The 13,587-nt window shown below is 42.7% G+C and overlaps 1 protein-coding gene across 1 annotated transcript; it reads left to right on the top strand.

The window, feature by feature from the left end:
- Positions 1–280: 280 nt before the first annotated feature.
- Positions 281–3,888, top strand: IGSF22 (immunoglobulin superfamily, member 22; the record flags this gene model as incomplete). Its single annotated transcript, XM_010016261.1, is given in 8 exon segments — positions 281–363; positions 365–446; positions 448–524; positions 526–611; positions 1,531–1,649; positions 1,651–1,726; positions 3,779–3,803; positions 3,805–3,888. Coding segments are annotated over 8 exon segments (632 nt in total), but the record flags the coding sequence as incomplete, so codon positions are not given.
- Between the last annotated feature and the right edge of the window lie 9,699 nt (positions 3,889–13,587).

Here is a 13,587-nt window from a genome sequence, read left to right on the forward strand (position 1 = left end):
AAATCACTGTGGCTTGGCTTCTGACAACCCTTACCTCAGCTTCACTGGTAAGTCCTAAATTAATCATTTTATAACAGGCCAATCACTGGTAGATATATTTGGTTACACACACTGTAATTCAGACTTTCTTTTTAGAAATCTTACAGTAGTGCAGAGACTGAGTTATCAAATCAAGTTATTCAAATCAGTTTAGTTTGGTTGTAATCTACACTGATTTACCATGTGAATCTACCATGATTCACCATCAGAGAATATGACCTTCTAAATAATAGCTCACCCCATGTCACTCTGGTCAGCTGCTCACACTGCAGACAAACCAAAACCCCCATGGGGAAAAGCAGAGTTCCTGCAACACATGGGGAAAATGTGAAATGAGATGGAAAGCGCCCAAAGGCGACGGAGGAAAGCAGGTGACTCACTTCATCATGGAGAGGAAGATGGCTGGAGGGAAAATTGTGGATCGAAGTAGGGGTGGTGGAGAGCAACTATACCACATTTGCCATGGAAAAGGTGAAGGAAGGGAAAGTACGTATTCAGAATACGTACCATCAACTCTGAGGGCCTCATTGAGCCCCTCAAAACAGAAGAAACTTTTTCTGGAGAATCTATTAGCCAGCTGGTTTTTAATGGGGTTTCACAGTGCTGTTTCCCATAGTTTTTTCCCTTTTCCTTCTTTCCAGTCCCCAAAAGAGCACTGTCCCCTGTGCTTCAGGGGACAAGATTTCAAGGACTGATAACCAGGATCATAGAAATAGCCAGGTCCTTTCACTTGCAGGTGTTTGTGCGCTCAGACCCCCCTCAGCAGGGACTGGCCACAAGAGAGGACTGACTGACACACTGTTTTAGCGTCAATTCTGTGAGCTTAGTAGAGTACAGCAGAAATGAAAAGTGTCTTTCTCTGGAAAATATTGTGGGGGAAGGGAGAAGATAATTTAAAAGAGAATGCTCAGAAACATTTTGTTTCATGTCAAAAAAGAAAATGTCAACAAAAAACTATCTTGGTTAGAAAACGCTGCTGAACTATCTTCTGGGAGTTATAGTTCAGGTACCTCTTGTTCCTATTTTTCCTTTTTGGACTGGAATCCCTAGTGAAAGGAGATTTGCAGTCCCCTTTCCCCAAGGCCAGAATGTAGCACAGAAGATACAGTGCAAAAGCAAGTCTGGCCTGTTAAAATTACTGACTTGAAGTAATATATATAATTTTTCACCTAAAACATTGCATTTCTGTCCAAACTTCCTATGGATTAGAGAAGGCATTTCTGAACTGCTCTGTAATGCATTGCAGAAAGGGCTAATTTTGGAGTAACTGCAAGAATTAAAATGTTTCAGCATTTGAAATGATAAAGGCAAAGAAACAGTGTTTAGAAAAATGTTGTGGCCATGGATAGACCAAGACATGCAAGTCACCCTTCTTGACTTCTTGGTATATATACATACATAGATACTTCCACAGATACACATAACACGTCACAATTTGGAGTTAATGAATTCTGATTGTACTATGCTAATTTGATTTTCTTCTTTTTGTAGAGCCTCTGAGACAGGTGTCTCAGCCTCAAGTTGTAGATGTCAGGAAAGAATCTGTCACCATCACCTGGAACTCCCCAGCCCTGGATGGAGGCTCCCCAGTGAAAGGTTACATCATAGAAAAAAAAGAAGAAGGGCAGCAATCTTTGTTTCCCCATCACCAAAGAGCCAGTCCAAGGTCAGAGCAAGGTTACTATCTGTTTTATGTAGACAGAAGGAAAGTTAGATAAGCTTTCAATGAGAAGTGAAGTATTGATTAATCAAGGAAAATTTAATCCTGACATCCAGCAAGGTACACATTTTGACATACACTGTCCAAAATGAGATTTTCGGCCCTCAAATAGCTATGGCTTGATACCCATTAGTGACAATGAGCGGGCCAAACACTCAGCAGCTGTGAAAGTCACATCTATGGATTTGGGTGCCTAATTTCAAGCGTATGTATCTTACGTTTCTTCCTATGTAAATTTGACTGCTTTTCCCTGACTTAGACCAGAACTGAATTAAACAAGTTACTGATTTTGTTGTACCCATGTATTAGGTTTGCATGGCAACGTTTTGGTAGCAGGATAGGCTATAGGGGTGGCTTCTGTGAGAAGCTGCTAGAAGCTCCCCTTATGTCCAAGAGGGACCCACTGCTGGCCAAGGCTGAGCTGATCAGCAACGGTGGTAGCGCCTCTGGAATAACATAGTTAAGAAGAGGAAAAAACCTGCTGTGCAAGAGCAGCCAGAGGAGAGGAGTGAGAATATGTGAAGCAACTCTGTAGACACCAAGGTCAGTGAAGACGGAGGGGGAGGATGTGCTTGAGACACTGGAGCAGGCTCCTGGCAGGACATGGGGACCCATGGAGAGAGGAGCCTGCGCTGGAGCAGTTTTGCTGGCAGCACTTGTGACCCTGTGGGGACCCACGCTGGAGCAGTCTGCTCCTGAAGGACTGCACCCCATGGAGGGCACTCACACTGGAGCAGTTCATGAAGAACTGTAGCCTGTAGGAAGGACCCACGTTGGAGATGTTTGTGGAGGACTCTCTCCTGTGGGAGGGACCCCATGCTGGAGCAGGGGAAGAGTCCAAGGAATTCTGTGATTCTATGATTCTTCTCTGAGGAGGAAGGAATAGCAGAGACAACATGTGGTGAACTAAGCACAACCACCATTCCCTGTCCTCCTGCACTGCTGAAGGAGAGCAGACAGAGAGTTTGGGAGTAAATCTGAGCCTGGGAAGAAGAGAGGGGTGCTAGAAGGTGTATTTAAGATTTGGTTTTATTACTCATTATCCTACTCTGGTAAGAAATTGAACCAATTTCTCCAAGTCGAGTCTGCTTTGCCCACGAGAGTAATTGGTGAGTGATCTCTCCCTGTCCTTATCTTGACCCACAAGCCCCTGTCCATTTGAGGAGGAGGAATGATAGAGCAGCTTTGGTAGGCATCTGGCATTCAGCCAGGGTGAACCCACCACAGTTCATCAGATAGCAACCATATGATCCATGCTTAGCACAGCTTGTATAACACAAGGGATTGTTCCTATCGGCAGCAGCATCTGACTAGCAAGACTTTTTCTTTTCCTTTTCTGTTAATATTTTGGTTCTTTCTTGGATTCTTTCTCTGTCTCATTCAAAACATTGGCATTTAATATTAAATTACAATCAATCACACTATCCAAAAATATCCTCCTTAAGACACCAACATTATTCATGGTAAATAATGGAAACACTTTTTAAGATAAATTATTCAAGGGGATTTTATCCTTTCTATCCTGAGGGGGTTTTTTAGGTTTGGTTGTGTTTGTTTTTTTTCAGTTGAATGAAGGTTTAACCTTGGTTGAAGTCTTGGCCACTCTATTGAGTTTTTTCATCATGGGAAGTCCCACTGAGCTCAGTGGAGCAAGACATGAAAATGTTTTTCCTCAGCATGTATGATTACACCAGGCTATAGACCATAATCTAGTGGAAAGCAAATTATACATTTTTCCTCTTATTATATGTATCAGATTTCCGTCTCTTCCTTGGGGAGAGAGATACGAAAATGGTGCAGGCCACCGGAGAAGTGAAGGTTAGACCTAGTTAAGGGGCTTCCTAAACCCCTGAAATTTGTATTGTTCTCCAGAAGTCTGTGAGCTGAAATTTCTTCTTGGTTTATCTTAGTCCAAGAGCAATTAAAAAATAATAAGATTAATGACCACTGGGAATGCTTTTATGGGTGATTAGAGAGGTTTGTAATTGCGATGTGTGTCTCTAGATGCCACATTCAAAGAGGATGGTTTTCTGGAGGATACAGAATGAGCTGTGTGTGATAGCTGTGAACTGTGCAGACCCTGGACTTCTCAGCATGCCCTCCACCTCCTATTGCAAAGGAAGTCATCAGTATGTTTGTCTAGCTATTTAATGTCTTGCTTTCCTAAACACGTACACCATGACCAGGTCTATGCATTTACAACTGAAGTCTGAGGGACTGTGGCAATCCAGCCTGGCTCAATGTGGACTATATTGTGTTTATACCTTAACTAAAGATTAAGGAAGGCCTTAATACTGTTGGCGATAAATGTAATTATAAATGCCTGGAAGTATGATATTATTCATTTAAAATATGTAACTATTAATACAAGAATGTGGTAAGAGATTCCTACCTGGGGGGAATTGAGTATATGCAAACAGCAGAGATTGACATGATAAAGGTGCTCTGAGGTGCAGATACCTTTAGTACTTAATATTCACATGCAGGATGGCAAAGGCCCTAATATATGACAAAGAAACTTACATCTTGCTATGCTCTTTCATCAGTCCCCCATCACCTCTTTTCAAAGAAGAGAAAACTTGCAGAATTTATGAAAGTTGGTTGCATTCTTTTATTTGAATATGGGATTCAAATAAAAGTATTAGTATTTTTAGAATTCAAGAATCTTGTAATAGATACAGGGGTGGGCCTTAGTAGCTGCAAATAATGTAGGAAAACCAAACAAAGCACCTGTCCAAGTGTGGAAGCTGATATAGCTAAAAAATGAGAGAATTTTATGCAGTAGACAAGAGCCTTGAGGTTAAACAGTTATTCAGATGGGAAAGGGATTCAGTCCCTTTGCATCAGAAGACACACAAAACCAGTTTAAAGCCTGGAGGTAAGATTCATCTCCCAGTTGAAGACTTGGATTACCTCACATTAGGCCTAGGAGGATATGTGCTGTCTATATGCACCATGTTCCTTATGACCCCATGTGCTCATTTGAGTGTTCTGTATGAAAGCAATTAGCATCATGTTTTTGTCATGGCATGCTGTACTGGTTTACTTTTTTGGTTTGGGGTGAGGGAGTGTCATGTTTTAGCTGAGACTTTTAGAGCAGAACGTGGATTTGCATTCACAACCCACTATTCATTTGATTAAAAGCATACAGATATTTTTTGATATGCTATCTTTTCTTCTTGCATATTATGGAGATCTAACTAGATTGCTGCAAGGTGGACTAAAGAGCAAAAAGCAAGATCTGTATTTTCAAAAATGACTATTAGTTGGCTGTTACTGTTATCTTTGGCAAATGAACTTGAAGGATATTAACAAGGATCTTGCAAGCCAGTAAGCAAATTCACTAACCCAAGCAGTCCAGATAGCACCAGGCCACTTTACACAGGACTGTAAGAGGGATTTATTAAACAAGGAACTCAAAGCCATAGAAGGCAGGTTATAGGAAATGTAATGCAGAGCTTACCAGTCAGCTAGGAAGAGACAGAAGTGAAACTTTAATGCTAGACACCTCTCCCAAACACATGTGGAGAATGTGTGGTGTTCAGTGCTCATAGAAGAGACCCTTTCCACGCTAAAATCAGATGCTCCTGTGTCAAATGTTGTGAGGATTTTTCTTAAATGGCCAACCTTGGAACAGAGTCCTACAGCATGTGCCATGTTAGGAACTGCATTGTTTTCTTGAACAGAATTTGCTGTGTTTACTAGGGCTCCTTTTACCCTAAAACCTTGCAGGTTCGGCATCTTGAAATAGGAACAGCTCTGTATTCACATATGCAACCATAGGCCTGCAGGCAGAGTAGTGTGTTACAGCCCTCCTGCTGTCACAGTGCCTCCAGGACTGCCAAAGATGGTGGATTTTTCCAACTCCGGCATTTCCTTAGCCTGTCAGGAGCCAGACCAGGAAGATGTGATGTTGGGGTACGTACTAGAGATGTGAGTTGAGGACAGCAAGAAATGGACAAAATGCACCAAGATCCCCATCTCTAGTACTACTTATACTGTGGAAGGCTTGTAGGAGAAACAAATACTGCTTCTGAACCCAATCTTTGAATGAAGCTGGTATGGGAGAAGCAGTGGAGTTACAGGAAGGAATTCTAGCAATGCCACCTGCAGGTGAGACCTGCAGTATCCATGCAGCTGGAACTCCCATCTATCAGCAGTTACTTTCTTATTATATACTACGTTTTATAAAGAGTTATCAAATTAATCTTGCATGAAAGAACATTCAGCATCCCAGATCTGCTGCTTTTTGCTGAGTTTTCAGAGGTGCTGAGGGAAGATGGAGAAGAGAACAACCTGTGCTTGTGCCAGATTAAAATCATCTGCCATCCTTCTTGCTGAGCTGTTCCCTGAGTAAGTATGTCAGGTGTAACAGCAGTTGTTTCTCCCACCATCTGACCTTTCACATCACATCTCACGTGTGATTACAGAGGTCACTGTTGGATGATTCTCTGATTCCTGTCATGGATACTGTAGTCTGAGTATGGGTTAGGAGGGTAGGTGCTACAGCAAATAAACCATCATGTTTGAAATGGAGTTTGTTGAAAATACGATGGTGCTGAGACAGGATTATAATTCTTTCAGGCCCTTGGTTTGAGTGGGATGAGCAGTCAGGTGCCAGCGTGCTAAAGCTGAAATAATATTATCAGAGGTCATGCTTCAAAGACACTAGTTTTGTCTTGAGAATGACTGTATCATGACCTGCCATAGCTTACTTCTTGAGGTAGCAAAGTATTTAAATTTTTATTGGTTAGTACTTACAATTGCTTAATTATTAATTAGGAAATTCAGAGTTTTTTATGTCTAAAACAGTCCCGGTAACAAAGCATGGTGCTGACTGCCCTCGGTAGCAATGACACCAGCAAGAAAAGATTCACAAGTCACATTACATAGCATTGATTCCTATACAGTAAAAGGACAATTGGGCTTGTCTGAGGAAGTCTCAGAAGTCACATCCAGGTGATACTAGGAAAAGAGCTGGCAACATTGCAACCCTTACACTAAGTGCCTTCTGCTGAAACAGTTTGAAGGTTTCTTCTTCCCGTCTCCAGGCATGACTCAGCAGTTTGAAGAACTGCTTTACTTTTCTGTACAATCCTTTACTCTTTTAATTTTTAATTTGTCTCTCTTTGTTTTCATTTTATCCACCTCATAGGTTTGACATGACTGCGAGGCTGAAGAGCCACATGGTGGTTGGTGCTGGGACAGCACCATGCGTTTTTTGAGCATGCAACTACAGTTAATGCTAACTGAAGTGAAATCATTCTTGAGTAAACCTAGAGTGTCCTAGGGGAGTCACTGGGTTGTAAAGACAATGCTCAGTGTCCCAGCGTTGTCCTTTCTGAGGTACAATTTCTATTAGCACGGATGTTGATCTCATTTCTGTAGAGGCTAAGGGCAATTTCTGTGCTTTCCTTTTTTTTAAGCCTAGACTACTGCATGAGCTGAGGCTCTACAGTACTTTGCAGAATCAGACCCAGTGTAAGAATGTATCTCTTAGTCTAAACTGTACAAGTTTATCTGTATTCACACCAGCTGTTTTCCCTCAGCTTTCAAGATGATCAAACTAATGAACTGTAGTATAAGGTTTATGTGGCATCTCCCAAGCTAATCCAGCTCTGTGCTGAGTGCAAAACCTTTACAGCTTGAAGAAATTTCTAGGATTGTTGTCCTTGAAATATTTTTCTATCGGGCTGATCATGTACAAGTGGCTCCTGTAGACACAAATACCTCTTTTGTGCTCAAAGATGTAGCTTGTTTCTGTTGCCTCCCAAGCCAGGAAGCAGAACGCTATAGCTGTATGTTTGTCATGGCTAGGACTCACCACCACCACCAGTGATGTGGCAAAAAAGAGGCATACGAGCAATAAGGAGCACAAGAACCATTCTCAACCCTTATTCACAACATCAAGCGATTTGTTTCTGACCTGTACCAGATTATCCTCAAGAACAGTTATGGAGAATCCCTTTATGACATTCAAATGCAAGTTGCAGGTACAGTATAAAGCAAACTTGATCATCTCTGTCACCTCTGGGTACTCACAAGAGGTATTCTCCTCCTGACAGAAACTTCACATAATTTCTCCATCAAAACTGGAGTTGGGAAGGTTGGGTTTTCCCTTGGAGAAAGAAAAAAAAAATATCCCAATCATACACACACCTTACCTAAAAAAAGCCACAGGAGTAATCCAGAACGTTTCCACTCAAGGGGAGAAAGACTTCCTGGTCAGAAAGTATTTTCCTACCTCATCACTATGTTTCCTAAGTACCATCTTCACACTAGCTCAGAGCCAGTTAGCTGAGCCAAGCACTGTGGTTCAGTGCTGAGGGGTAAGGAAGGTACTTCTAGGGCTTTGGTCACTCTGTCCCATGTGGAGGGAAATGGTGAAGCAGTTGTTGCTCCAGGCATCACCAAATGCTGCCTTGTTTTTCATGCCATTATTAGATTGGGCGAATCCCCCTAGCAGCACTAACACAACAGTGTCTGTCCCCTCAGCAGTCTGGTGACACATTTCCATTGCAAGTGGGCCTGTGACAGCCAAGTGGAGGCAGGCTGACTTGCTCCTTATAGCGACTCCTGTTACTGTAATTATTTGCTGGGGGTTCGGGACCTTTGCAGTGTATTTTGTACTTGTCTGCTCTTCAGAGAGTGTTTTTCAAAACTAATAGACTTATTTTTTTCATGAGAAGGGAACTACATGCACAGGGAAAATTGGTCCTCGGGTTGCTCAGGCTAGAAGAAATCAAGGAAAGAAATATTTTCATAGACACACAGGGACTATGGAAGGGAGGAGCTGAAGTGAAAACTTTTTGCCTCAGAAAAGTACAGAGGGAGGGTCCCAAACAGAAGAAACCAATACTTAAATGTGCTCATTAATTCTTAGATTTCCCCTGACCGCCCATTGATGTGCAGCTGGTTGAAGAAATCCCAAATGCTGTGATCCTAAATCGTAACTCAGAGGTAGAAGACAACTAGCAGACAGATTATTGTGTCCTGAAATGTGGCGTCAGTTCTGCCACATGGTTCACAGCCGCAGAGAAGGTCTACAGCAATAAGTACACTGTCACAGGCCTGGTCCCAGGGAGGAAATACTTCTTCTGAGTCATTGTCTGCAATGACAAGGGGAACACTGACCCTCTAGATTCACAGGAGCAGTGGTACATCTCAAAAGACAGAGGTAAGCATAAAAAATCACGACAGCACTGGAGGAAGATAGGTTCTCTTGTACATAAGACACTGGACTTGCTCAGGGTCCCTCTGTGGCCTTAGGTATATCACTAAACTATTCTGCACCTCAAGTCCCCACCTAGGGAATAGATGCAAGAATACCTCCTGGCCTGTCCTATCCGTTTGTGGTAATCTCTTCAGGCTTCCTTTTACTACATGTATGTGTAGCACATTACGTAGCAGTTCATACAGATGCTGTTTAAAATTCAAGGGGCCATCCATGTACAGAGAAGGTGATATTGTCATATCTTAATATAACTGAAGATTGGCGTTACAAGTCTTTTGTCTTCTAGCATATTTCCCTTCAAACTTAGAATTGTTTCCTAAATAAAAAGCAAACAAATCCGTCACACGTAGGATGCTGCGTGACAGTCTTTCTGGGCCAGAAGCTATAGGAAGTCCTGAAAAGCACATTAAATTAAACACTCAGAGGTTATCCCATCAGGTAAACACCTCCTTTGTTCGGCCACTCCCTGCTCAGGCCTAGTAAATAATAACGATGTCTTACGAGCAGTACTTCCCAAAAAACGTGAACGTGCCCCAGCTCATCAAATCAAAACAGTAAGTGATCCTTCTGCTGCCCTGGGGGGCAAAGCAGAATGCAGTTACTCCGAATAATGAGATCCAAGCCAAATTTTTTTGCTTGGCCTATGCCTGTTATAATATAGTAGAATGAAACAAACTAGATATTAATACATGTTATCAGACAATGCATACATTTCTTTAGAAGCCTATCCACATGCTGCTACAAGTCTTCTAATACCATTAAGAATAATGGGCAATACAGTAAAGTAACAGAATAAGTAGTACCTTAAGGTGAGTAATCAGATGTCAAACGGTGTATTTGTATTTAACAGTCAGTCTTCCTTGACAAACATAACTAGACCATAGTTATGTTACTTCAGCTACATGTGCATCTGAGAAAGGGCACTTCCAGTTACGTGGCTATAGTTGTGTTCTTGTGTAGAGAAGTACTCCAGGCCTGAATTTTACAGTGTCTGAAATAAATCCAGTAACTTCTTTGTATGTAGGCAAGTATAGGAGAATAGTAAATGGAGGACAACAAAACAAACCTGGGTTGTTTGTACCTTGCAGTGCACTCCCTTGAATATTCCTTTGACAACAGCCTGCCTGTCTTTAGGCAGGACAGCAGGACAGAAGCAGATGAGAACTGATTTCCTATTCTTCATTATAAATGGCAAATCACATGGTTTATTTGCACAAACCTCAGAGATGGTAGAAAAGCTCTGAAAGGTAAGGAGGAGATAAGTTGTTTTCTGAGAAGGAGGCCTCTAGAAGAATTTGCTATACATTGCTACATTTAGGATCCAGGGATTTACCTAAAGGGTCTCCAATTCCAGTGCAAAAGGAGATAATAAGGACTTCAGGAAATGTGTTTAAATACAGGCTGGAAGTGGAAGTTTTGCAGTGGACACTGGAAATTAAATTGCACACTCACTTCCCCTTGATGCCCTCAGGGCATTCTGTAGACTGTTAATGCCTCAGAGTGACACCAGCAGAGCAATATCCCTTCTTTTACAAGATCACCTACTTTGGTTTGTAATTGGGTGTAATTTAATAATGCATTTCTAAAGTGCCTTGGGAGCCAAATATCCAAAAGCACTTTACAATTTAAAGGCATTAGTGAGAGAAGGCATCAATACATCCCTATGGAGCAAAAACATGATACCTTATTTACAGACCAAGAAACAAAGAAATTAATTGCTTGCTCACATAGTTGCATAGATTAAAGGGAAAATGAGATTTCTGATTTCTTCTGCTCTTGTTTTTCAGTTTGTATTTGTTTACATGTTGATATAGGTATGCTGGTCAGATGCTAAGAGTAATGTGGTATATTGTTTGTTCTTCCCTGAATGAAGTCATTTCCCTGAGTTTTTCCTGGTGGGAAATAAGGCCCAGGTCATGAAATGTCATACCCAAGTTCTTTGGATTTGTACTTGTGCAGAAGACTCTGTCTTGATGGTGCTGGCTTTGCGTTTGCGTGTGCAACAGTGCAAAGCATCCCACAGTGACTCCATCCTCAGCAGAGTGTTTTGGCTTTAAGGTGGAGTATTCCAGGAAGATCTCTGCTTCCTTGTTTCATCGCCCCATTGAAGAATCACAGCATGAGTCGTGGCAACTACTGTGCCATGAACTGTGCTTTCATCAGCAACCCCTACCCAACAATGACCCTGTACAAGAGCAATATTAGCATCACATCCAAGACCAAGGTGTGGTTCAACTCAACAAGTAGGATTGTCTGCTTATCGTCCCTACAACTTGCAGCTGCAAGCTGATCATCTGTGGTAGATCAGTTTTGCAGCCACTGTGATCTTTTCTGTGTGCCTCCCTCCAGGTTGAGTTAACACTGGATTTCATGTCTGGGTGTAGTTTACACCCTGCTGCTTTCCAGGGCAAGTGCACTTACTGGGACTGGCACTGGGGATCACACTTCCCTGACCCAGTATGGCTCTGATCCTTGTCCACAGAGGAAGAGATTGCTCAGTTTGTAGGTACTGCAGCCACGTGTCAAAAAACCAGCCTAGTTCTGACTTTGTCTTCCTCTGAAGTTACTGAGATTTGTCTTCAGTTGCTAGAAAGCAGTACATGGCACATTTTGGCTAGAAGGTCTTATGAATTCCCTAGATAGCTCAAAAGCAAGTATGGGGATTTCTCAGTTCCTAACCCCCCTGGCCCTGCACCTGTGGCATACTTAGCACCTCTAAGCAGTCAGTTGATACATTCTGACAACAGCTTTGTGCTTTTTTTGAGATACCACAGACACTGCATGGGGTAAAGAAAGTAAAAATATCTCAGACACAAAATGGAAGAAAATCAGACCTTCCATATCCCACTCTCCCTCCCTGTTTTTTTCCATGTCAGAAGCTACCACCCACTGAAACTTTGAATCAGGTTGTTACACCTTGGTTCCAGCTGTCTCCAATTAGTCCTGTAAGACTGAACACTTCCAGGTGCATGGGATGAGGTTTTACTACCAATAACTCCTGTCTTCATGCCCAAACTTAGAGCTTTCAGGGTGGTTTTACAGTGTGCACAGCAGTGCCTCGAAACAGCTGTGTCCTGTGAGTTTCATCAGGCCCTGCTTAGCTCACCCTGCTTATGACTAACTAGGGAGCATTCAAGGTTAAACATTTGAGAGCAAGAATTCTCCATCCTTTGTCTATCATGACACTGAAATGTTTCCTCAGTTCTCCCTTTCTAGAGAAAGGCCCTGGTGCCTCAGGACTTGGTGGTGGTCTCTTAAAGGGAACCAGAGAGAGACACTGCCAGGCACAGCGTGAAATGAAACTGATACAGCACCAATAATTAGGGCTATATTTGGAAAGATCTTTTAAGGTTATTTTTGTCTGTGATCATCGCTTCTGGACAGTCTGCTGCCAGCTGCTGAGCCCTCCCCACTCCTAGGTTTAGTTCTCTCTGCTCATGCGGAAGTAGCTCACTGGGGGTCAGTGGAGGGAAAGGATGTGCACGCTGGGTTTCCTGCTCCGATTTTGAAGTGGACTTATCTGTCTTTGAGTGTAGGATACACGCAACACACCTCTTTCACTGAAGCCAGACACTAAAAGACTGAAAGCAATTCTTTACCATTTTTTAAGAATTCCTGGTGTTACTCAGTCTCTCACTTCCCACACTCCCTGATACGCTCCTCCCCGAAGCCACAGTTTCAAGCCACAGCTGGAGGACAGCTCACTTGTCCCTAAAATCAGTGGGAGCTTTCCCTGGTCTAGCATCAGGGCCAGCAGGCTGAAGCAAGAGAAACCCTGGCAGCACTGCTCATCTAGGTTCAGGGAGCGGAGGCAGGCCCGAGGGGCACATGAACAGCTTGCTTTCCCCTAGATCTGATTGTTGGTAAGTCTTGCCTTCTGCCTTCCCACACAGAGCTCTTGAGGTGACAGTGTTACAATACCTCTTCAAAGGTATTCAAAGCAGCCTGTTTACAAGCAGAGGCTTGTGAAAGCACTGTGTGAGATGCCAATTTATATTCAGACTCTTTAATGAGAGCCTATTTCTGAGGCCTCCTGAGTCTCCTCTTTACCTTGACTTGGGCAGTCTCCTGGGAGGGTCTCACTGGTAGGGTTGTTTGCAGCTGAGTGAGGTGGGAAAGCAGCGATCACAGTAAGAGACTGTAAAACTGACTTTAGGAGATAGCTTAATTGAGCTTAACTGCAGGTTTATTTTAGATCTCAGGATCTATATTCTTGGTGATTTTAGTTTTGGAAGAGGGGCAACTACTGCCTGGAGTCAGGTGCTATAGGACATCATACCAAATGTGAAAGCAGTAGCTGTTAGGCTTCTTCAGATCAGCACTTGGAAGACTTCTGTTAGGGACTGTTTTTTAAGAGACTTGCAATGGCATTTACTTGGTTACAGGCTTTTGTAAGGGAAAGGAGTAAGAAGTGATCTAAGGGATGGGCAAATCTCCCGATTTGAATAGCTGTGCAGGAGTCTCAGTTACTGATTTCTGTGCTGATTCCATGAGAGCTATACCTCTCTAATGCCTGTCTCTATTCATCTGAATGTATTGTGGTGACCCTGGCTGGATGCCAGGTGCCTACCAAAGCTGCTCTATCATTCCTCCT

Source organism: Nestor notabilis, unplaced genomic scaffold, assembly GCF_000696875.1.
Source record: "Nestor notabilis isolate BGI_N333 unplaced genomic scaffold, ASM69687v1 scaffold4836, whole genome shotgun sequence".
NCBI classification, from domain to species: Eukaryota; Metazoa; Chordata; class Aves; order Psittaciformes; family Psittacidae; genus Nestor; species Nestor notabilis.